The sequence below is a fragment of the Panulirus ornatus genome, chromosome 5, assembly GCF_036320965.1.
Source record: "Panulirus ornatus isolate Po-2019 chromosome 5, ASM3632096v1, whole genome shotgun sequence".
Taxonomy (NCBI): domain Eukaryota; kingdom Metazoa; phylum Arthropoda; class Malacostraca; order Decapoda; family Palinuridae; genus Panulirus; species Panulirus ornatus.
Window position 1 is genome coordinate 93,625 of NC_092228.1, and position 27,145 is coordinate 120,769.

The 27,145-nt window shown below is 43.0% G+C and overlaps 1 protein-coding gene across 2 annotated transcripts in view; it reads right to left on the minus strand.

The window, feature by feature from the left end:
• LOC139747028 (uncharacterized) overlaps positions 1-27,145 on the minus strand; it is a 585,752-nt gene that overhangs the window by 15,411 nt on the left and 543,196 nt on the right. For both annotated transcript variants that reach the window (XM_071658778.1, XM_071658771.1), the window contains one exon: positions 24,745-24,907. In XM_071658778.1, coding sequence (XP_071514879.1) covers positions 24,745-24,907 — 163 coding nt within the window. The remainder of the gene's footprint in view (positions 1-24,744; positions 24,908-27,145) is intronic.

The window sequence follows — 27,145 nt, forward strand, 5'->3', positions numbered from 1 at the left end:
ACTTACTCTCACCACTCTCTTCACCCCAACATTCTCTCTTCTTTTCTGAAAACCCCCACAAATCTTCACCTTCGCCTCCACAAGATAATGATCAGACATCCCTCCAGTTGCACCTCTCAGCACATTAACAGCCAAAAGTCTCTCTTTCATGCGTCTATCAATTAACACGTAATCCAATAACGCTCTCTGGCCATCTCTCCTACTTACATACGTATACTTATGTATATCTCGCTTTTTAAACCAGGTATTCCCAATCACCAGTCCTTTTTCAGCACATAAATCTACAAGCTCTTCACCATTTCCACTTACAACACTGAACACTCCATGTATACCAATTATTCCCTCAACTGCCACATTACTCACCTTTGCATTCAAATACCCATCACTATAACCTGGTCTTGTGCATCAAAACCACTAACACACTCATTCAGCTGCTCCCAAAACACTTGCCTCTCATGATCTTTCTTCTCATGCCCAGGTGCATATGCACCAATAATCACCCATCTCTCTCAATCACCTTTCAGTTTTACCCATATCAATCTAGAATTTACTTTCTTGCACTCTATCACATACTCCCACAACTCCTGATTCAGGAGTAGTGCTACTCCTTCCCTTGCTCTTGTCCTCTCACTAACCCCTGACTTTACTCCCAAGACATTCCCAAACCACTCTTCCCCTTTACCCTTTAGCTTCGTTTCACTCAGAGCCAAAACATCCAGGTTCCTTTCCTCAAACATACTACCTATCTCTCCTTTTTTCTCATCTTGGTTACATCCACACACATTTAGACACCCCAATCTGAGCCTTCGAGGAGGATGAGCACTCCTCGCGTGACTCCTTCTTCTGTTTCTCCTTTTAGAAAGTTAAGATACAAGGAGGGGAGGGTTTCTGGCCCCCCACTCCCGTCCCCTTTAGTCGCCTTCTATGACACGTGAAGAATGCGTGGGAAGTATTCTTTCTCCCCTTATCCCTGGGGATAGGGGAGAGAGAATACTTCCCACGCATTCCTCACGTGTCGTAGAAGGCGACTAAAGGGGACGGGAGCGGGGGGGCCAGAAACCCTCCCCTCCTTGTATTTTAACTTTCTAAAAGGGGAAACAGAATACATATATACACATGTATATATTCTTACTTGCTGCCTTCATCCATTCCTGTCGCCACCCTGCCACACCCGAACTATTGTCCCCACCCCCCTCCAGTGAGGCAGTGCCAGGAACTGACAAAAAAAAGGCCACATTCGTTCATACTCAGTCTCTAGCTGTCATGTGTAATGCACTGAAACCACAGCTCCCTTTCCATGACCAGGCCCCACAAAAGTTTCCTTGGTTTGCCCCAGGCACTTCACATGCCTTGGTTCAATCCATTGACAGTACGTCCACCCTGGTATACCACATTGTTCCAATTCACTCTATTCCTTGCACGCCTTTCACCCTCCTGTAGGTTCAGACCCTGATCACTCAAAATCTTTTTCACTCCATCCTTCCACCTCCAATTGGTCTCCTGCTTTTCCTCGTTCCCTCTACCTCTGACACATATATTGTTATTATTATCATTATTATTTTTATTTATTTATTTTATTATACTTTGTCGCTGTCTCCTGCTTTAGCGAGGTAGTGCAAGGAAACAGACGAAAGAATGGCCCGACCCACCCTCATACACATGTATATACATAATCGCCCACAAACACACAGATACATACCTATACATTTCAACATATACATACATGTACACACACAGACATATACATATATACACACGTACATATTCATACATGCTGCCTTCATCCATTCCTGCTGCCACCCTGCCACACATGAAATGCCATCCCCTCCTCCCCCCGCGTGTGCACGAGGTAGCACTAGGAAAGGACAACAAAGGCCACGTTCGTCCATACTCAAGTCTCTAGTTGTCATGTGTAATGCACCGAAACCACAGCTCCATTTCCACATCCAGGCCCCACAAAACTTTCCATGGTTTATACCCAGACACTTCACATGCCCTGGTTCAAACCATTGATAGCAAATCAACCCCAGTATACCACATCATTCCAATTCACTCTATTCCTTGCACACCTTTCACCCTCCTGTATGTTCAGGCCCCGATCACTCAAACTGTCTTTCACTCCATCCTTCCACCTCCAAATTGGTCTCCCACTTCTCCTTGTTCCCTCCACCTCTGACACATATATCCTCTTTGTCACTCTTCCCTCACTCATTCTCTCTATGTGACCAAATCATTTCAATACACCCTCTTCTGCTTTCTCAACCACACTCTTTTTATTACCACACATCTCTCTTACCCTTTCATTACTTACTCGATCAAACCATCTCACACCACATACTGTCCTCAAACATCTCATTTCCAACACATCCACCCTCTTCCACACAACCCTATCTATTGCCCATGCCTCGCAGCCATATAACATTGTTGGAACCACTATTCCTTCAAACATACCCAGTTTTGCTCTCCAAGATAATGTTCTCGCCTTCCACACATTCTTCAACGCTCCCAGAACCTTTGCCCCCTCCCCCACCCTGTGACTCACTTCCACTTCCATGGTTCTATCCGCTGCTAAATCCACTCCCAGATATTTAAAACCCTTCTCTTCCTCCAGTTTTTCTCTATTCAAACTTACCTCCCAATTAAATTGTCCCTCAACCCTACTGAATCTAATATTCCATGCGTGTAATAGAAGGCAACTAATGGGGGCTGGAGTGGGGGACTGGAAACCCTCCCCTACTTGTATTCAATTTCTAAAAGAGAAAACAGATGTAGTCAAACGAGGAGTGCTCATCCTCCTCAAAGGCTTAGATTGGGGTGTCTGAATGTGTGTGAATGTAACCAAAATGAGAAGATAGGAGAGATAGGTAGTATGTTTGAAGAAAGAACCCTGGATACTTTGGCTCTGAGTGAAATGAAGCTCAAGAGTAAAGAGGAAGAATGGTTTGGAAAAGTCTTAGGAGTAAAGTTAGAGGATGGTGAGAAGAGAAGAGCTGTGGAAAGAGTAGCACTACTCCTGATGCAGTTGTGGGAGTGTGTGATAGAGTGTAAGAAAGTAATTTCTAGATTGATGTGGGTAAAAGTGAGAGTGGATGGAGAGAGATGGGTGATTATTGGTGCTTAGGCACCTGGTCATCAGAAGAAAGAGGCAAATGTTTTGGGAATAGCTGAGTGAGTGTGTCAGTAGCTTCGATGCACGAGACCAGGTATAAGTAATGGGTGATTTAAATGTAAAGCTGAGTAATGTGATAGTTGAGGGTATAATTGGTGTACCTGGGGCATTCAGTGTTGTGAATGGAAAAGGTGAAGAGCTTGTGGATTTGTGAGCTGTAAAAAGACTGGTGATTGGGAATACCTGATTCAAAAAGAGAGATATACATAAGTATACATATGTGAGTAGGAAAGATGGTCAAAGTGCATTATTGGATTACGTGTAAATTGATAGGTGTGTAAAAGAGAGACTTCTGGATGTTAATGTGCTGAGAGGGGCAGTTGGAGGGATGTCTGATCACTATCTTGTGGAGGTGAAGATGAAGATCTGTAAAGGTTTTCAAAAGTACCAGGTTAGAGTGAGTGTCGAATGGCAAATGACATGGAAATGACATGAGGGGAGTGGGTAAGGAATGGGATGTACTCAGGGAAGCAGTGATGGCGTTTGCAAAAGATTCATGTGGCATGAGAAAGGTGGGAGGTGGGTAGGTTAGAAAGGGTAGTGAGTGGTGGGATGAAGAAATAAAGTTATTAGTGAAAGAGAAAAGAGAGGCATTTGGACATTACATACAAGGAGGAGTGCAAATATTTGGGAGACGTATAAAAGAAAGCTGCAGGTGGTTTGGTTAAGAGAGAAGAGGTAGTGAAAGCTTTGCGATAGATGAAAGCCAGCAAGGTGGTGGGTTTGGATGGTATTGCAGTGGAATTTATGAAGAAAGGAGCTGACTGTGTTGTTGATTGGTTGGTAAGGATATACAATGTATGTATGGATCATGGTGAAGTGCCTGAGGATTGGCAGAATGCTTGCATAGTGCCAGTGTACGAAGGCAAAGGGGATAAGAGTGAGTGTTCCAACTACAGAGGCATAAGTTTGTTTAGTATTCCTGGGAAATTATATGGGAGGGTATTGATTGAGAGGGTGAAGGCATGTACAGAGCATCAAATTGAAGAAGAGTAGTGTGGTTTCAGAAGTGGCAGAGGATGAGTGGATCAGGTGTTTGCTTTGAAGACTGTGTGTGAGAAATACCTAGAAAAACAGATGGATTTGTGTGTGAGAAATACCTAGAAAAACAGATGGATTTGTATGCGGCATTTATGAATCTGGAGAAGGCATATGATAGGGTTGACAGAGATGCTTTGTGGAAGGTCTTAAGAGATTATTTGGTGTGTTGGAGGTAAGTTGCTAAAAGCAGTGAAAAGTTTTTACCAAGGATGTAAGGCATGTGTACGAGCAGGAAAAGAGGAGAGTGATTGGTTCCCAGTGAAGGTTGGTCTGTGGCAGGGGTGTGTGATGTCCTCATGGTTGTGTGAGGCGTGCAAGGAATAAAGTGAATTGGAACGATATGGTATACCAGGGTTGACATGCTGTCAGTGTACTGAACCAGGGTATGTGAAGCTTATGGGGTAAACCTTAGAAAGGTCTGTGGAGCCTGGATGTGGATAGGGAGCTGTGGTTTCAGTGCATTACACACGACAACTAGAGAATGAGTGTGAATGAATGTGATCTTTTTTTGTCCATTTTCCTCGTGCTACCTGCTTGAAGTGGGGGGGAGTAGCGATGCTGTTTCCTCTGTGGCAGGATAGCAACAGGAATGGATGAAAGCAAGCAAGTATGAATATGTACATGTTTATGTATGTATATGTCTGTAAGAGTGTATCTATATGTATGTATATGGTATGTGTGTCTATGCACATATACGGGCATTTATGTGTGTGTGTATATTTATTTTACTTTGTCGCTGTCTCCCACGTTAGTGAGGTAGCGCAAGGCAATAGACGAAAGAATGGCCCAACCCCCCCACATACACATGTCGATACATACACGTCCAGACACGCAAATATACATACCTATACATCTCCATGTATACATATATATACACACACAGACATATACATATATACACATGTACATAATTCATACTGTCTGCCCTTATTCATTCCCATAGCCACCTCACCACACATGGAATAACAACCCCCCCCTCATGTGTGTGAGGTAGCGCTAGGAAAAGACAACAAAGGCTCCATTCGTTCACACTCAGTCTCTAGCTGTCATGTAATAATGCACCGAAACCACAGCTCCCTTTCCACATCCAGGCCCCACAGAACTTTCCGTGGTTTACCCCAGACGCTTCACATGCCCTGTTTCAATCCACTGACCGCACGTCGACCCTGGTATACCACATCGTTCCAATTCACTCTATTCCTTGCACGCCTTTCACCCTCCTGCATGTTCAGGCCCCGATCACTGAAAATCTTTTTCACTCCATCTTTCCACCTCCAATCTGATCTCCCACTTCTCCTCGTTCCCTCCACATCTGACACATATATCCTCTTAGTCAATCTTTCCTCACTCATTCTCTCCATGTGACCAAACCATTTCAAAACACCCTCTTCTGCTCTCTCAACCACGCTCTTTTTATTACCACACATCTCTCTTACCCTATCAATACTTACTCAATCAAACCACCTCACACCACATATTGTCCTCAAACATCTCATTTCCAGCACATCCACCCTCCTGCGCAGAACTCTATCCACAGCCCACGTCTCGCAACCATACAACATTGTTGGAACCACTATTCCTTCAAACATACCCATTTTTGCTTTCCGAGATAATGTTCTCGACTTCCACACATTCTTCAAGGCTCCCAAAATTTTCGCCCCCTCCCCCACCCTATGATTCACTTCCGCTTCCATGGTTCCATCCGCTGCCAGATCCACTCCCAGATATCTAAAACACTTCACTTCCTCCAGTTTTTCTCCATTCAAACTTACCTCCCAATTGACTTGACCCTCAACCCTACTGTACCTAATAACCTTGCTCTTATTCACATTTACTCTCAGCTTTCTTCTTTCACACACTTTACCAAACTCAGTAACCAGCTTCTGCAGTTTCTTACATGAATCAGCCACCAGCGCTGTATCATCAGCGAACAACAACTGACTCACTTTCCAAGCTCTCTCATCCACAACAGACTGCATACTTGCCCCTCTTTCCAAAACTCTTGCATTCACCTCCCTAACAACCCCATCCATAAACAAATTAAACAACCATGGAGACATCACACACCCCTGCCTGTGTATGTATATATTTTTTTTTTTTTTTTTTGCTTTGTCACTGTCTCCCGCGTTTGCGAGGTAGCGCAAGGAAACAGACGAAAGAAATGGCCCAACCCACCCCCATACACATGTATAAACATACGTCCACACACGCAAATATACATACCTACACAGCTTTCCATGGTTTACTCCAGACGCTTCACATGCCTTGATTCAATCCACTGACAGCACGTCACCCCCTGTATACCACATCGCTCCAATTCACTCTATTCCTTGCCCTCCTTTCACCCTCCTGCATGTTCAGGCCCCGATCACACAAAATCTTTTTCACTCCATCTTTCCACCTCCAATTTGGTCTCCCTCTTCTCCTCGTTCCCTCCACCTCCGACACATATATCCTCTTGGTCAATCTTTCCTCACTCATTCTCTCCATGTGCCCAAATCATTTCAAAACACCCTCTTCTGCTCTCTCAACCACGCTCTTTTTATTTCCACACATCTCTCTTACCCTTACGTTACTTACTCGATCAAACCACCTCACCCCACACATTGTCCTCAAACATCTCATTTCCAGCACATCCATCCTCCTGCGCACAACTCTATCCATAGCCCACGCCTCACAACCATACAACATTGTTGGAACCACTATTCCTTCAAACATACCCATTTTTGCTTTCCGAAATAATGTTCTCGACTTCCACACATTCTTCAAGGCTCCCAGAATTTTCGCCCCCTCCCCCACCCTATGATCCACTTCCGCTTCCATGGTTCCATCCGCTGCCAGATCCACTCCCAGATATCTAAAACACTTCACTTCCTCCAGTTTTTCTCCATTCAAACTCACCTCCCAATTGACTTGACCCTCAACCCTACTGTACCTAATAACCTTGCTCTTATTCACATTTACTCTTAACTTTCTTCTTTCACACACTTTACCAAACTCAGTCACCAGCTTCTGCAGTTTCTCACATGAATCAGCCACCAGCGCTGTATCATCAGCGAACAACAACTGACTCACTTCCCAAGCTCTCTCATCTCCAACAGACTTCATACTCGCCCCTCTTTCCAAAACTCTTGCATTCACCTCCCTAACAACCCCATCCATAAACAAATTAAACAACCATGGAGACATCACACACCCCTGCCGAAAAGCTACATTCACTGAGAACCAATCACTTTCCTCTCTTCCTACACGTACACATGCCTTACATCCTCGATAAAAACTTTTCACTGCTTCTAACAACTTGCCTCCCACACCATATATTCTTAATACCTTCCACAGAGCATCTCTATCAACTCTATCATATGCCTTCTCCAGATCCATAAATGCTACATACAAATCCATTTGCTTTTCTAAGTATTTCTCACATACATTCTTCAAAGCAAACACCTGATCCACACATCCTCTACCACTTCTGAAACCACACTGCTCCTCCCCAATCTGATGCTCTGTACATATATATATATATATATATATATATATATATATATATATATATATATATATATATATATATATATATATTATTTTTTTTATTATACTTTGTCGCTGTCTCCCGCGTTTGCGAGGTAGCGCAGGGAAACAGACGAAAGAAATGGCCCAACCCACCCCCATACACATGTATATACATACGTCCACACACGCAAATATACATACCTACACAGCCTTCCATGGTTTACCCCAGACGCTTCACATGCCCTGATTCAATCCACTGACAGCACGTCAACCCCGGTATACCACATCGATCCAATTCACTCTATTCCTTGCCCTCCTTTCACCCTCCTGCATGTTCAGGCCCCGATCACACAAAATCTTTTTCACTCCATCTTTCCACCTCCAATTTGGTCTCCCACTTCTCCTCGTTCCCTCCACCTCCGACACATATATCCTCTTGGTCAATCTTTCCTCACTCATTCTCTCCATGTGCCCAAACCATTTCAAAACACCCTCTTCTGCTCTCTCAACCACGCTCTTTTTATTTCCACACATCTCTCTTACCCTTACGTTACTTACTTGATCAAACCACCTCACACCACACATTGTCCTCAAACATCTCATTTCCAGCACATCCATCCTCCTGCACACAACTCTATCCATAGCCCACGCCTCGCAACCATACAACATTGTTGGAACCACTATTCCTTCAAACATACCCATTTTTGCTTTCCAAGATAATGTTCTCGACTTCCACACATTCTTCAAGGCTCCCAGGATTTTCGCCCCCTCCCCCACCCTATGATCTACTTCTGCTTCCATGGTTCCATCCGCTGCCAGATCCACTCCCAGATATCTAAAACACTTTACTTCCTCCAGTTTTTCTCCATTCAAACTTACCTCCCAACTGACTTGACCCTCAACCCTACTGTACCTAATTACCTTGCTCTTAATCACATTTACTCTTAACTTTCTTCTTTCAGACACTTTACCAAACTCAGTCACCAGCTTCTGCAGTTTCTCACATGAATCAGCCACCAGCGCTGTATCATCAGCGAACAACAACTGACTCACTTCCCAAGCTCTCTCATCCCCAACAGACTTCATACTTGCCCCTCTTTCCAAAATCCACTCTATTCCTTACCCTCTTTCACCCTCCTGCATGTTCAGGCCCGATCACACAAAAATCTTTTCACTCCCATCTTTCCACCTCCAATTTGGTCTCCCTCTTCTCCTTGTTCCCTCCACTCCGACCATATATCCTCTTGGTCAATCTTTCCTCACTCATCCTCTCCATGTGCCCAAACCACTTCAAAACACCCTCTTCTGCTCTCTCAACCACGCTCTTTTTATTTCCACACATCTCTCTTACCCTTACGTTACTCACTCGATCAAACCACCTCACACCACACATTGTCCTCAAACATCTCATTTCCAGCACATCCATCCTCCTGCGCACAACTCTATCCATAGCCCACACCTCGCAACCATACAACATTGTTGGAACCACTATTCCTTCAAACATACCCATTTTTGCTTTCCGAGATAATGTTCTCGACTTCCACACATTCTTCAAGGCCCCCAGGATTTTCGCCCCCTCCCCCACCCTATGATCCACTTCCGCTTCCATGGTTCCATCCGCTGCCAGATCCACTCCCAGATATCTAAAACACTTCACTTCCTCCAGTTTTTCTCCATTCAAACTCACCTCCCAATTGACTTGACCCTCAACCCTACTGTACCTAATAACCTTGCTCTTATTCACATTTACTCTTAACTTTCTTCTTCCACACACTTTTCCAAACTCAGTCACCAGCTTCTGCAGTTTCTCACATGAATCAGCCACCAGCGCTGTATCATCAGCGAACAACAACTGACTCACTTCCCAAGCTCTCTCATCCCCAACAGACTTCATACTTGCCCCTCTTTCCAAAACTCTTGCATTTACCTCCCTAACAACCCCATCCATAAACAAATTAAACAACCATGGAGACATCACACACCCCTGCCGCAAACCTACATTCACTGAGAACCAATCACTTTCCTCTCTTCCTACACGTACACATGCCTTACATCCTCGATAAAAACTTTTCACTGCTTCTAACAACTTGCCTCCCACACCATATATTCTTAATACCTTCCACAGAGCATCTCTATCAACTCTATCATATGCCTTCTCCAGATCCATAAATGCTACATACAAATCCATTTGCTTTTCTAAGTATTTCTCACATACATTCTTCAAAGCAAACACCTGATCCACACATCCTCTACCACTTCTGAAACCACACTGCTCTTCCCCAATCTGATGCTCTGTACATGCCTTCACCCTCTCAATCAATACCCTCCCAAATAATTTACCAGGAATACTCAACAAACTTATACCTCTGTAATTTGAGCACTCACTCTTATCCCCTTTGCCTTTGTACAATGGCACTATGCACGCATTCCGCCAATCCTCAGGCACCTCACCACGAGTCATACATACATTAAATAACCTTACCAACCAGTCAACAATACAGTCACCCCCTTTTTTAATAAATTCCACTGCAATACCATCCAAACCTGCTGCCTTGCCGGCTTTCATCTTCCGCAAAGCTTTCACTACCTCTTCTCTGTTTACCAAATCATTTTCCCTGACCCTCTCACTTTGCACACCTCCTCGACCAAAACACCCTATATCTGCCACTCTGTCATCAAACACATTCAACAAACCTTCAAAATACTCACTCCATCTCCTTCTCACATCACCACTACTTGTTATCACCTCCCCATTTGCGCCCTTCACTGAAGTTCCCATTTGCTCCCTTGTCTTACGCACTTTATTTACCTCCTTCCAGAACATCTTTTTATTCTCCCTAAAATTTAATGATACTCTCTCACCCCAACTCTCATTTGCCCTTTTTTTCACCTCTTGCACCTTTCTCTTGACCTCCTGTCTCTTTCTTTTATACATCTCCCACTCAATTGCATTTTTTCCCTGCAAAAATCGTCCAAATGCCTCTCTCTTCTCTTTCACTAATACTCTTACTTCTTCATCCCACCACTCACTACCCTTTCTAATCAACCCAAATCGGATTTAAGTACTGTTATACCCAATTACATTCTTACTGGTATCAGTTCCTCTTATGCTGGATGCCAATAGTTGTCTAGTTCAGCTTTATATGAATATTGGATGCAAAAATATATCCAGTACCTTAAGCTGAGTATAGTCTTGAAGTTCTTTTAATTAGTTGACTGGAGCACTATATATGCCCTAAAATTCAACATTACAAGGCCATCTCTCTAACTATATTTTTTCCCTAAGACACGTTACCTTGCATGCTAACTTCCCTTGAATGAAATAAAAGACAACATTTTATAGGCAGATATTCTAAATCTTGGGTAATATTTTTAATATACTATTTACCTTTCCCTATATATATATGCAACAATTAAACCATAGCACAATTACATAAACTAGGTGTTAAGTAATATTGTTATTCTAATAACTTTTTTAAATTGTTTCTTACATTTCCCATATGTATATATATGGATGTGTGTGTGTGTATATGTGCGTGTGTGTGTGTGTGTGTGTGTGTGTGTGTGTGTGTATATGTATATTATTTTTTTTTTTTATTATACTTTGTCGCCGTCTCCCGCGTTTGCGAGGTAGCGCAAGGAAACAGACGAAAGAAATGGCCCAACCCCCCCCCATACACATGTATATACATACGCCCACACACGCAAATATACATACCTACACAGCTTTCCATGGTTTACCCCAGACGCTTCACATGCCTTGATTCAATCCACTGACAGCACGTCAACCCTGGTATACCACATCGCTCCAATTCACTCTATTCCTTGCCCTCCTTTCACTCTCCTGCATGTTCAGGCCCCGATCACACAAAATCTTTTTCACTCCATCTTTCCACCTCCAATTTGGTCTCCCTCTTCTCCTTGTTCCCTCCACCTCCGACACATATATCCTCTTGGTCAATCTTTCCTCACTCATCCTCTCCATATGCCCAAACCACTTCAAAACACCCTCTTCTGCTCTCTCAACCACGCTCTTTTTATTTCCACACATCTCTCTTACCCTTACGTTACTCACTCGATCAAACCACCTCACACCACACATTGTCCTCAAACATCTCATTTCCAGCACATCCATCCTCCTGCGCACAACTCTATCCATAGCCCACGCCTCGCAACCATACAACATTGTTGGAACCACTATTCCTTCAAACATACCCAATTTTGCTTTCCGAGATAATGTTCTCAACTTCCACACATTCTTCAAGGCCCCCAGGATTTTCGCCCCCTCCCCCACCCTATGATCCACCTCCGCTTCCATGGTTCCATCCGCTGCCAGATCCACTCCTAGATATCTAAAACACTTCACTTCCTCCAGTTTTTCTCCATTCAAACTCACCTCCCAATTGACTTGACCCTCAACCCTACTGTACCTAATAACCTTGCTCTTATTCACATTCACTCTTAACTTTCTTCTTCCACACACTTTTCCAAACTCAGTCACCAGCTTCTGCAGTTTCTCACATGAATCAGCCACCAGCGCTGTATCATCAGCGAACAACAACTGACTCACTTCCCAAGCTCTCTCATCCCCAACAGACTTCATACTTGCCCCTCTTTCCAAAACTCTTGCATTCACCTCCCTAACAACCCCATCCATAAACAAATTAAACAACCATGGAGACATCACACACCCCTGCCGCAAACCTACATTCACTGAGAACCAATCACTTTCCTCTCTTCCTACACGTACACATGCCTTACATCCTCGATAAAAACTTTTCACTGCTTCTAACAACTTTCCTCCCACACCATATATTCTTAATACCTTCCACAGAGCATCTCTATCAACTCTATCATATGCCTTCTCCAGATCCATAAATGCTACATACAAATCCATTTGCTTTTCTAAGTATTTCTCACATACATTCTTCAAAGCAAACACCTGATCCACACATCCTCTACCACTTCTGAAACCACACTGCTCTTCCCCAATCTGATGCTCTGTACATGCCTTCACCCTCTCAATCAATACCCTCCCATATAATTTACCAGGAATACTCAACAAACTTATACCTCTGTAATTTGAGCACTCAATCTTATCCCCTTTGCCTTTGTACAATGGCACTATGCACGCATTCCGCCAATCCTCAGGCACCTCACCATGAGTCATACATACATTAAATAACCTTACCAACCAGTCAACAATACAGTCACCCCCTTTTTTAATAAATTCCACTGCAATACCATCCAAACCTGCTGCCTTGCCGGCTTTCATCTTCCGCAAAGCTTTCACTACCTCTTCTGTATATATATATATGTATATTATCCCTGGGGATAGGGGTGAAAGAATACTTCCCACGTATTCCTCGCGTGTCGTAGAAGGCGACTAGAGGGGACGGGAGCGGGGGGCCAGAAATCCTCCCCTCCTTGTATTAACTTTCTAAAATGGGAAACAGAAGAAGGAGTCACGCGGGGAGTGCTCATCCTCCTCGAAGGCTCAGAGTGGGGTGCCTAAATGTGTGTGGATGTAACCAAGATGTGAAAAAAGGAGAGATAGGTAGTATGTTTGAGGAAAGGAACCTGGATGTTTTGGCTCTGAGTGAAACGAAGCTCAAGGGTAAAGGGGAAGAGTGGTTTGGGAATGTCTGGGGAGTAAAGTCAGGGGTTAGTGAGAGGACAAGAGCAAGGGAAGGAGTAGCAATACTCCTGAAACAGGAGTTGTGGGAGTATGTGATAGAGTGTAAGAAAGTAAATTCTCGATTAATATGGGTAAAACTGAAAGTTGATGGAGAGAGGTGGGTGATTATTGGTGCATATGCACCTGTGCATGAGAAGAAAGATCAGGAGAGGCAAGTGTTTTGGGAGCAACTGAATGAGTGTGTTAGTGGTTTTGATGCACGAGACCGGGTCATAGTGATGGGTGATTTGAATGCAAAGGTGAGTGATGTGGCAGTTGAGGGAATAATTGGTATTCATGGGGTGTTCAGTGTTGTAAATGGAAATGGTGAAGAGCTTGTAGATTTATGTGCTGAAAAAGGACTGATGATTGGGAATACCTGGTTTAAAAAGCGAGATATACATAAGTATACTTATGTAAGTAGGAGAGATGGCCAGAGAGCGTTATTGGATTACGTGTTAATTGACAGGCGTGCGAAAGAGAGACTTTTGGATGTTAATGTGCTGAGAGGTGCAACTGGAGGGATGTCTGATCATTATCTTGTGGAGTCTAAGGTGAAGATTTGTATGGGTTTTCAGAAAAGAAGAGTGAATGTTGGGGTGAAGAGGGTGGTGAGAGTAAGCGAGCTTGAGAAGGAGACCTGTGTGAGGAAGTACCAGGAGAGACTGAGTACAGAATGGAAAAAGGTGAGAACAATGGAAGTAAGGGGAGTGGGGGAGGAATGGGATGTATTTAGGGAATCAGTGATATATATATATATATATATATATATATATATATATATATTTTTTTTTTTTTTTTTTTTTGCTGCTGTCTCCCGCGTTTGCGAGGTAGCGCAAGGAAACAGACGAAAGAAATGGCCCAACCCACCCCCATACACATGTATATACATACGTCCACACACGCAAATATACATACCTACACAGCCTTTCATGGTTTACCCCAGACGCTTCACATGCCCTGATTCAATCCACTGACAGCACGTCAACCCCGGTATACCACATCGATCCAATTCACTCTATTCCTTGCCCTCCTTTCACCCTCCTGCCTCCTGCATGTTCAGGCCCCGATCACACAAAATCTTTTTCACTCCATCTTTCCACCTCCAATTTGGTCTCCCACTTCTCCTCGTTCCCTCCACCTCCGACACATATATCCTCTTGGTCAATCTTTCCTCACTCATTCTCTCCATGTGCCCAAACCATTTCAAAACACCCTCTTCTGCTCTCTCAACCACGCTCTTTTTATTTCCACACATCTCTCTTACCCTTACGTTACTTACTTGATCAAACCACCTCACACCACACATTGTCCTCAAACATCTCATTTCCAGCACATCCATCCTCATGCACACAACTCTATCCATAGCCCACGCCTCGCAACCATACAACATTGTTGGAACCACTATTCCTTCAAACATACCCATTTTTGCTTTCCAAGATAATGTTCTCGACTTCCACACATTCTTCAAGGCTCCCAGGATTTTCGCCCCCTCCCCCACCCTATGATTCACTTCCGCTTCCATGGTTCCATCCGCTGCCAGATCCACTCCCAGATATCTAAAACACTCTACTTCCTCCAGTTTTTCTCCATTCAAACTTACCTCCCAACTGACTTGACCCTCAACCCTACTGTACCTAATTACCTTGCTCTTAATCACATTTACTCTTAACTTTCTTCTTTCAGACACTTTACCAAACTCAGTCACCAGCTTCTGCAGTTTCTCACATGAATCAGCCACCAGCGTTGTATCATCAGCGAACAACAACTGACTCACTTCCCAAGCTCTCTCATCCCCAACAGACTTCATACTTGCCCCTCTTTCCAAAACTCTTGCATTTACCTCCCTAACAACCCCATCCATAAACAAATTAAACAACCATGGACACATCACACTCCCCTGCCGCAAACCTACATTCACTGAGAACCAATCAATATATATATATATATATTATTTTATTATTATACTTTGTCGCTGTCTCCCGCGTTTGCGAGGTAGCGCAAGGAAACAGACGAAAGAAATGGCCCAACCCCCCCCATACACATGTATATACATACGTCCACACACGCAAATATACATACCTACACAGCTTTCCATGGTTTACCCCAGATGCTTCACATGCCTTGATTCAATCCACTGACAGCACGTCAACCCCGGTATACCACACCGTTCCAATTCACTCTATTCCTTGCCCTCCTTTCACCCTCCTGCATGTTCAGGCCCCGATCACACAAAATCTTTTTCACTCCATCTTTCCACCTCCAATTTGGTCTCCCTCTTCTCCTTGTTCCCTCCACCTCCGACACATATATCCTCTTGGTCAATCTTTCCTCACTCATCCTCTCCATGTGCCCAAACCACTTCAAAACACCCTCTTCTGCTCTCTCAACCACGCTCTTTTTATTTCCACACATCTCTCTTACCCTTACGTTACTCACTCGATCAAACCACCTCACACCACACATTGTCCTCAAACATCTCATTTCCAGCACATCCATCCTCCTGCGCACAACTCTATCCATAGCCCACGCCTCGCAACCATACAACATTGTTGGAACCACTATTCCTTCAAACATACCCATTTTTGCTTTCCGAGATAATGTTCTCGACTTCCACACATTCTTCAAGGCCCCCAGAATTTTCGCCCCCTCCCCCACCCTATGATCCACTTCTGCTTCCATGGTTCCATCCGCTGCCAGATCCACTCCCAGATATCTAAAACACTTCACTTCCTCCAGTTTTTCTCCATTTAAACTCACCTCCCAATTGACTTGACCCTCAACCCTACTGTACCTAATAACCTTGCTCTTATTCACATTTACTCTTAACTTTCTTCTTCCACACACTTTTCCAAACTCAGTCACCAGCTTCTGCAGTTTCTCACATGAATCAGCCACCAGCGCTGTATCATCAGCGAACAACAACTGACTCACTTCCCAAGCTCTCTCATCCCCAACAGACTTCATACTTGCCCCTCTTTCCAAAACTCTTGCATTTACCTCCCTAACAACCCCATCCATAAACAAATTAAACAACCATGGAGACATCACACACCCCTGCCGCAAACCTACATTCACTGAGAACCAATCACTTTCCTCTCTTCCTACACGTACACATGCCTTACATCCTCGATAAAAACTTTTCACTGCTTCTAACAACTTTCCTCCCACACCATATATTCTTAATACCTTCCACAGAGCATCTCTATCAACTCTATCATATGCCTTCTCCAGATCCATAAATGCTACATACAAATCCATTTGCTTTTCTAAGTATTTCTCACATACATTCTTCAAAGCAAACACCTGATCCACACATCCTCTACCACTTCTGAAACCACACTGCTCTTCCCCAGTCTGATGCTCTGTACATGCCTTCACCCTCTCAATCAATACCCTCCCATATAATTTACCAGGAATACTCAACAAACTTATACCTCTGTAATTTGAGCACTCACTCTTATCCCCTTTGCCTTTGTACAATGGCACTATGCTCGCATTCCGCCAATCCTCAGGCACCTCACCATGAGTCATACATACATTAAATAACCTTACCAACCAGTCAACAATACAGTCACCCCCTTTTTTAATAAATTCCACTACAATACCATCCAAACCCGCTGCCTTGCCGGCTTTCATCTTCCGCAAAGCTTTCACTACCTCTTCTCTGTTTACCAAATCATTTTCCCTAACCCTCTCACTTTGCACACCACCTCGACCAAAACACCCTATATCTGCCACTCTATCATCAAACACATTCAACAAACCTTCAAAATACTCACTCCATCTCCTTCTCACATCACCACTACTTGTTATCACCTCCCCACTTGCGCCCTTCACCGAAGTTCCCATTTGCTCCCTTGTCTTACACACTTTATTTACCTCCTTCCAGAACATCTTTTTATTCTCCCTAAAATTTAATGATACTCTCTCACCCCAACTCTCATTTGCCCTTTTTTTCACCTCTTGCACCTTTCTCTTGACCTCCTGTCTCTTTCTTTTATACATCTCCCACTCAATTGCATTTTTTCCCTGCAAAAATCGTCCAAATGCCTCTCTCTTCTCTTTCACTAATACTCTTACTTCTTCGTCCCACCACTCACTACCCTTTCTAATCAACCCACCTCCCACTCTTCTCATGCCACAAGCATCTTTTGCGCAATCCATCACTGATTCCCTAAATACATCCCATTCCTCCCCCACTCCCCTTACTTCCATTGTTCTCACCTTTTTCCATTCTGTACTCAGTCTCTCCTGGTACTTCCTCACACAGGTCTCCTTCTCAAGCTCACTTACTCTCACCACCCTCTTCACCCCAACATTCACTCTTCTTTTCTGAAAACCCATACAAATCTTCACCTTAGCCTCCACAAGATAATGATCAGACATCCCTCCAGTTGCACCTCTCAGCACATTAACATCCAAAAGTCTCTCTTTCGCACGTCTGTCAATTAACACGTAATCCAATAACGCTCTCTGGCCATCTCTCCTACTTACATAAGTATACTTATGTATATCTCGCTTTTTAAACCAGGTATTCCCAATCATCAGTCCTTTTTCAGCACATAAATCTACAAGCTCTTCAGAAGTGGTAGAGGATGTGTGGATCAGGTGTTTGCTTTGAAGAATGTATGTGAGAAATACTTAGAAAAGCAAATGGATTTGTATGTAGCATTTATGGATTTGGAGAAGGCATATGATAGAGTTGATAGAGATGCTCTGTGGAAGGTATTAAGAATATATGGTGTGGGAGGCAAGTTGTTAGAAGCAGTGAAAAGTTTTTATCGAGGATGTAAGGCATGTGTACGTGTAGGAAGAGAGGAAAGTGATTGGTTCTCAGTGAATGTAGGTTTGCGGCAGGGGTGTGTGATGTCTCCATGGTTGTTTAATTTGTTTATGGATGGGGTTGTAAGGGAGGTAAATGCAAGAGTCCTGGAAAGAGGGGCAAGTATGAAGTCTGTTGGGGATGAGAGAGCTTGGGAAGTGAGTCAGTTGTTGTTCGCTGATGATACAGCGCTGGTGGCTGATTCATGTGAGAAACTGCAGAAGCTGGTGACTGAGTTTGGTAAAGTGTGTGGAAGAAGAAAGTTGAGAGTAAATGTGAATAAGAGCAAGGTTATTAGGTACAGTAGGGGTGAGGGTCAAGTCAATTGGGAGGTGAGTTTGAATGGAGAAAAACTGGAGGAAGTGAAGTGTTTTAGATATCTGGGAGTGGATCTGTCAGCGGATGGAACCATGGAAGCGGAAGTGGATCATAGGGTGGGGGAGGGGGCGAAAATTTTGGGAGCCTTGAAAAATGTGTGGAAGTCGAGAACATTATCTCGGAAAGCAAAAATGGGTATGTTTGAGGGAATAGTGGTTCCAACAATGTTGTATGGTTGCGAGGCGTGGGCTATGGATAGAGATGTGCGCAGGAGGATGGATGTGCTGGAAATGAGATGTTTGAGGACAATGTGTGGTGTGAGGTGGTTTGATCGAGTAAGTAACGTAAGGGTAAGAGAGATGTGTGGAAATAAAAAGAGCGTGGTTGAGAGAGCAGAAGAGGGTGTTTTGAAATGGTTTGGGCACATGGAGAGAATGAGTGAGGAGAGATTGACCAAGAGGATATATGTGTCGGAGGTGGAGGGAACGAGGAGAAGAGGGAGACCAAATTGGAGGTGGAAAGATGGAGTGAAAAAGATTTTGTGTGATCGGGGCCTGAACATGCAGGAGGGTGAAAGGAGGGCAAGAAATAGAGTGAATTGGAGTCATGTGGTATACAGGGGTTGACGTGCTGTCAGTGGATTGAAGCAAGGCATGTGAAGCGTCTGGGGTAAACCATGGAAAGCTGTGTAGGTATGTATATTTGCGTGTGTGGACGTGTGTATGTACATGTGTATGGGGGGCGGGTTGGGCCATTTCTTTCGTCTGTTTCCTTGCGCTACCTCGCAAACGCGGGAGACAGCGACAAAGTATAAAAAAAAAAAAAAAAAAAAAAAAATATATATATATATATACATGGGGTGTTCAGTGTTGTAAATGGAAATGGTGAAGAGCTTGTACATTTATGTGCTGAAAAAGGACTGATGATTGGGAATACCTGGTTTAAAAAGCGAGATATACATAAGTATACTTATGTAAGTAGGAGAGATGGCCAGAGAGCGTTATTGGATTACCTGTTAATTGACAGGCGTGCGAAAGAGAGACTTTTGGATGTTAATGTGCTGAGAGGTGCAACTGGAGGGATGTCTGATCATTATCTTGTGGAGGCTAAGGTGAAGATTTGTATGGGTTTCCAGAAAAGAAGAGTGAATGTTGGGGTGAAGAGGGTGGTGAGAGTAAGTGAGCTTGAGAAGGAGACCTGTGTGAGGAAGTACCAGGAGAGACTGAGTACAGAATGGAAAAAGGTGAGAACAATGGAAGTAAGGGGAGTGGGGGAGGAATGGGATGTATTTAGGGAATCAGTGATGGATTGCGCAAAAGATGCTTGTGGCATGAGAAGAGTGGGAGGTGGGTTGATTAGAAAGGGTAGGGAGTGGTGGGATGAAGAAGTAAGAGTATTAGTGAAAGAGAAGAGAGAGGCATTTGGACGATTTTTGCAGGGAAAAAATGCAATTGAGTGGGAGATGTATAAAAGAAAGAGACAGGAGGTCAAGAGAAAGGTGCAAGAGGTGAAAAAAAGGGCAAATGAGAGTTGGGGTGAGAGAGTATCATTAAATTTTAGGGAGAATAAAAAGATGCTCTGGAAGGAGGTAAATAAAGTGCGTAAGACAAGGGAGCAAATGGGAACTTCAGTGAAGGGCGCAAATGGGGAGGTGATAACAAGTAGTGGTGATGTGAGAAGGAGATGGAGTGAGTATTTTGAAGGTTTGTTGAATGTGTTTGATGATAGAGTGGCAGATATAGGGTGTTTTGGTCGAGGTGGTGTGCAAAGTGCGAGGGTTAGGGAAAATGATTTGGTAAACAGAGAAGAGGTAGTGAAAGCTTTGCGGAAGATGAAAGCCGGCAAGGCAGCAGGTTTGGATGGTATTGCAGTGGAATTTATTAAAAAAGGGGGTGACTGTATTGTTGACTGGTTGGTAAGGTTATTTAATGTATGTATGACTCATGGTGAGGTGCCTGATGATTGGCGGAATGCGTGCATAGTGCCATTGTACAAAGGCAAAGGGGATAAGAGTGAGTGCTCAAATTACAGAGGTATAAGTTTGTTGAGTATTCCTGGTAAATTATATGGGAGGGTATTGATTGAGAGGGTGAAGGCATGTACAGAGCATCAGATTGGGGAAGAGCAGTGTGGTTTCAGAAGTGGTAGAGGATGTGTGGATCAGGTGTTTGCTTTGAAGAATGTATGTGAGAAATACTTAGAAAAGCAAATGGATTTGTATGTAGCATTTATGGATCTGGAGAAGGCATATGATAGAGTTGATAGAGATGCTCTGTGGAAGGTATTAAGAATATATGGTGTGGGAGGAAAGTTGTTAGAAGCAGTGAAAAGTTTTTATCGAGGATGTAAGGCATGTGTACGTGTAGGAAGAGAGGAAAGTGATTGGTTCTCAGTGAATGTAGGTTTGCGGCAGGGGTGTGTGATGTCTCCATGGTTGTTTAATTTGTTTATGGATGGGGTTGTTAGGGAGGTGAATGCGAGAGTTTTGGAAAGAGGGGCAAGTATGAAGTCTGTTGGGGATGAGAGAGCTTGCGTAAGTGAGTCAGTTGTTGTTCGCTGATGATACAGCGCTGGTGGCTGATTCATGTGAGAAACTGCAGAGGCTGGTGACTGAGTTTGGTAAAGTGTGTGAAAGAAGAAAGTTAAGAGTAAATGTGAATAAGAGCAAGGTTATTAGGTACAGTAGGGTTGAGGGTCAAGTCAATTGGGAGGTGAGTTTGAATGGAGAAAAACTGGAGGAAGTGAAGTGTTTTAGATATCTGGGAGTGGATCTGGCAGCGGATGGAAACATGGAAGCGGAAGTGGATCATAGGGTGGGGGAGGGGGCGAAAATTCTGGGAGCCTTGAAGAATGTGTGGAAGTCGAGAACATTATCTCGGAAAGCAAAAATGGGTATGTTTGAAGGAGTAGTGGTTCCAACAATGTTGTATGGTTGCGAGGCGTGGGCTATGGATAGAGTTGTGCGCAGGAGGATGGATGTGCTGGAAATGAGATGTTTGAGGACAATGTGTGGTGTGAGGTGGTTTGATCGAGTGAGTAACGTAAGGGTAAGAGAGATGTGTGGAAATAAAAAGAGCGTGGTTGAGAGAGCAGAAGAGGGTGTTTTGAAGTGGTTTGGGCACATGGAGAGGATGAGTGAGGAAAGATTGACCAAGAGGATATATGTGTCGGAGGTGGAGGGAACAAGGAGAAGAGGGAGACCAAATTGGAGGTGGAAAGATGGAGTGAAAAAGATTTTGTGTGATCGGGGCCTGAACATGCAGGAGGGTGAAAGGAGGGCAAGGAATAGAGTGAATTGGAGCGATGTGGTATACCGGGGTTGACGTGCTGTCAGTGGATTGAATCAAGGCATGTGAAGCGTCTGGGGTAAGCTATGGAAAGCTGTGTAGGTATGTATATTTGCGTGTGTGGACGTATGTATATACATGTGTATGGGGGGGGGTTGGGCCATTTCTTTCGTCTGTTTCCTTGCGCTACCTCGCAAACGCGGGAGACAGCGACAAAGTATAAAAAAAAAAAAAAAAAAAAAATATATATATATATATATATATATACATATTATCCCTGGGGATAGGGGAGAAAGAATACCTCCCACGTATTCCCTGTGTGTCGTAGAAGGCAACTAAACAGGAAGGGAGCAGGGGGCTCGAAATCCTCCCCTCTCATTTTCTTTTTTGATTTTCCAAAAGAAGGAACAGAGAAGGGGGCCAGGTGAGGATATTCCCTCAAAGGCCCAGTCCTCTGTTCTTAATGCTACCTCGCTAATGCAGGAAATGGCGAATAGTGTGAAAGAAAGAAACGATATATATATGTATAAGTGTATATGAGTGGATGGGCCATTCTTCATCTGTTTCCCGATACTACCTCACTGACACTGGAAACAGTGGTTATGTATAATGATAGTATAATAATGTTCGTACATGACTGCTGTTTCCTGCATTAGTGAGGTAGCACCAGGAGCATAGAAGGCTCGTATTCCTGCTGAAATTCACTATATGTGCTAAAGATGTGTGCAGATACCCTAGACAGGCCACTTGAATTACTGTTCAAGATGTCTTTGGGAGAAGCAAATGCCAAGGCAATGGAAAAATGCAAACATCATACTTATAGAAGGAGTCCGGGAACAGATACTGAACAACAAAACAGTCTTTCTAATGAGTGTGGTGCTTCATATTCTGGAAAAAATGGATCACTTTCTACAGAGAAATTTCCTAAGGTAGAAATATCATTGATTTAGGTAAAGCAGTTTTAAAGGTGTGAGCTTGGTCCTAGACAAAAGGGAAAGTGGCTGGGTTGACTGTTAGTATGGTGACATCCAAAAAGCATTTAAAATTGTAACACATGGGAGGCTGATTAAAAGCAGAATCACTAGGCAGGAACGAGGGAAAATGCCTTCAATGGACAGAAGATTCTCTCATGGGGAGGGAACATGGTATGTATATTAAAGAGGTGATCTGCAGAGTGTCACACAGCTTGGTTCTTAGACCATTACTCTTCTTGATGTATGGTATATAAAAAACTTGCCTGAAGGTATGGAATCCTACCTAAATATGTTTGCAGGTGATGAAAGCTCATGAGTGAAATGAAAAAACAAGAGGACTGCATCAGCTTACAAAGATACCTGATCAGTCTGTACAAAGCTGGTCTGAAACATGGTAGATGGAATTCATCCAGAGCAAATGTAAAGTAATGAAGATGGGACAAGGCAAAAGATGGCCTAAATATGATTATTATCTAGCAACAAATGAGCCTCAGGATTCTGTGTGTGATAAGGACTTGGGAGTCAACACTGTACCTAACTTGTCACCAGAGTTGTATATTAGGAGAATAATTAGGAATACAAACTGTCTCCTTGCAAATATCAGAATATCTTTTGGGTATATGAACAAGGAAATGTTTAGCAAGGTATTAATATTCTACATGTGGCCAAAAGTAAAATATGCATCTCAGGTTTGGTCACTGCATCCAAAGAAGCACAATGAGTGACAAGAGAAAGTCCAGAGGAGAGTAAAAAGATGTATCTATCTATCAATATTTCTGATGCCCATTTCCTCCAGGAATTCCCATCAAGGGGATGGCCTCAGCAGAAGAGTCTCCACACATTCATGTCATTGCATGCCTCTCATGTATACACCAATCCACACACTCCTCCACCGTTTCTCTTCCTTCAGCACTCCTCAGCTTTGTTTCCTCATGTCTCAGGTGGTCTTCCTCTCTCACCAATCATACTATCATACACTCTCCTTTTAAACTCTCTGTCTTGCACTCTCTCTACATGCCCAAACCACCTTAAAGTATTATGTTTCACCCACTCTACCACTCCATGATTCATTCCATCTGCATTCCGTCATACCAAATCTCTTATAGCCCCCTAATTACTTTCTTCATTCCATCTAGTCGTACCACACGTTACTCTCAAATAACTCGCCACAGCCTGGATTTTTGAACTCTGTGACTAATCCCGTGTCTGTGCCTGTTTTAGCTTTGTAATTCAGGGTAAGGAGGCCTATGCTGTCCCTTAATCCTTTCTTCACTTCCATACTTACCCCTCTATCCTTCATTATTTTATGAAGGGACCCAGTGACTCTTCTACTCAGTACTTCTTTCTCCCTTATATCTCCTTTCATATCACCAAACTCACCCAGGAGAGTTCCCAAATAAATTCTGTCACCTCTTCCAGTCTCTCTTCCCTCCCTCTTCCCTCCCAAGCCTATTACGATTTAGTACACTTTCCTCTATCACTCTATGGGGATTTGCAAAATCTACACTTTCACTGCGTTTCCTTTCAAACAAATAAAGATAGTACCAAAATAAGAGGAACTAAGATAAAGGGAAAGACTAGAGGCTTAAATTTACCCACTTTGGAAGAGAAAGGAGTGAAGGATGATCTGAACACTACCTATAAGTTTTTAAAAAAGATCAATGACATGGAGAGTGAGCAGTTCTTTGAGAGATATTGGTATAGAGCAACCAGAGGACATACCATGAAATTGAACAGGAAATGATAAAAAAGATGTAAAGAAAAATATAGGAGTGGGAGATGAATGGAATAGAATGACTGAGGATATGGTTAATATAATCATACATCAATTTAAGAGATTATATGACAGTAGAGAATGTTTAAAAGATGGAGCCCTATGAGCATAAAATTCCCTCCCCATACAGTACAAACAGATAATTATGCAATGGAACCTTACAGACCTCCAGGTGAATGAGGTGGTTGCACATTTTGGGAGGAGGGTTGAGACTGATGGTGTCCCTGTGGTGCACAGGCCTGGTGTTCTGGAGTTCCTCGTGGAGACCCATCCTCAGGACTTTGCAGTTTGATGGGAACTTCATCCAGCTCTGATTCCCTGGCTACCCCCTGAAGAATGTTTAAGTTGAAACTTTCTGAAGTGAACTAACTTCAAACACTGTCCCTGAAATGTTGCCTGTAAACTTCATATTAATCTTCTGTTGACATTAATGAGGACTCTAATATTAAATTTATCAAATATATAACTATGTCATCAATGGTAATGAGAGAAAATGAAACTTATTGTTCCATGGAGTAGATGAGTGTGCATTGAACGATAAGGGATATTTAACGAGGTTATAAAATTTTTAAACATTTTCAAACTCTAAATCATTCAAAACCACTGCATTACCCTTCCCATTCTATTGTATGTACAATAATTGTAAAAAAAATCTGGATCCAAGGGTATTATGTAAAAGTTTGCATTTAGGAGGAGTTATTAGAATATGTGACAGTGTAAAGAAGACCCAGATTGATGAGGTATAAAGAATATGGATTACAAGAAGAGGGAGATTATTTGTTCTTATGCATCTGAAAACAAGAGGACTAAGGAAAAGAGGCAGGTGTTTTGGGAGGAACTGAGTGAGTGTGTCAACATTTATGCAAGCGACAGAGTATTAGTGATGGGTGATTTCAATGCAAGATTGGGAAATACAGCAGTTGAGGATATAGCTGGGGGAATGGCTAACCAGTGTTATGAATGAGAATGGTGAACAGCTTGTGTACTCACAAAGGACTGGTGACTGAGAATACCTGGATTTAAAGCATACACGCATGAGTAGAAAAGTGGTAAGGGGGCATTATTGGATTAAGTACTCATGGGCATGCAAAGGAAAGACTCTTGGATATGAATGTGCTGAGAGGAGCATCTCTTGGGATGTCTGACCATAACTTGATGGAGGTGAGGTTAAAGGTTTTTACAGTCTTTGGGAGAATAGGAAGAAGAGGAGTAAGAAAGAGAGTGAGCTTGGAAAAGAGGCTTGTGATAAGGGACAGCAAGATAGGCTGTGTGTAGAAAGGCAAAAGATGAGAGTAAGTGAAGCCTGGGGAGTGGGTGAAGAATGAAAGGTATTTTGGGAAGCAATGCTTACATGTGTGAGAGAAGTGTTGCATGCAGATGATGGAAAGTGGAAGGTGAGAAAGGGTAGTGAACGGTGGAATAATGAAGTTATGTTGCACATGGTAGAGAAAAAGAAGTGTATGGGCATTATTTGCTGGGAATGAGTCCAAGTGATTATGATATGACAGGATTGATAGAGATACTCTGTGGAATATGTTGAGAATACATGTGAAAGGAAAGCTGCTAGAAGAATTGTAGAGTTTCAATCTGGAGATTAAGGGATGTGAGAAAGTATCAAGACAGGTTTATGTGGGTGTGTGTGATGTCCATATCTGTTTAATTTTGTCAATGGACGGGGTGGTGAAGTAGATAAATGCAAATGTCTTGAAAAGAGGGATAAGTATGTAGTTGGGGGAAAATCAATTGCTGTCACCCAATAACGTATTTTTTAGTAACATTTGAGCAAACAATGCAGAGGCTGGTTTCTGAGTTCAGGAGAGTTTGTGCAGGAGAAAGTTGAGAGTTATGTAACTGAAAAAGAATATTAGGTTTAGCAGTGAAAAGAGACATGTTAAGTAGAGTGTGAGCTTAAAGGAAGAGTACTTGGAGGAAGTAAGTAGTATCATATAAGATTGGTGGACGAATGAAACAGAATGACTGAGGACAGACATGTTTAATGCAGACATCATATGTGAATTTAAGAAGTTGTACGAAAATGGAGAATGTTCAGTAGATGGAGCCCCATGAGTGCACAACTTCCCCACACAGAACAAATAGGTAATTACACCTCTCTCTACCCATTCTACCACTCCATAATTCACTCCCTTTACATTCCCAGCCATACCACATCCATAAAGTCTTTCATCTCTTTCTTTATTCCATCGTTACACCACATACTCTTCTCAAATAAATCATTTCCACAACCTGGATTCTTGATCTCTGGGACTCATTCCATGTCCATGTTTCATTATTCTATTTGTAACTCATTCCATGTCTATGTTTCATTATTCTATATGTGACTCATTCCATGTCCATGTTTCATTATTCTATCTGTGACTCATTCCATGTCCATGTTTCATTATTCTATCTGTGACTCACTCCATGTCTATGTTTCATTATTCTGTTAGGGGACCCAATAACTCTTCTATCCTGTACTGCTCTTTCCGTTATCTCTCCTTCCCTATTACCACACTCACATAAGGCAGCTCCCAGATACTTAAATTCTCTCACTTCTTCCCATTTTTTTT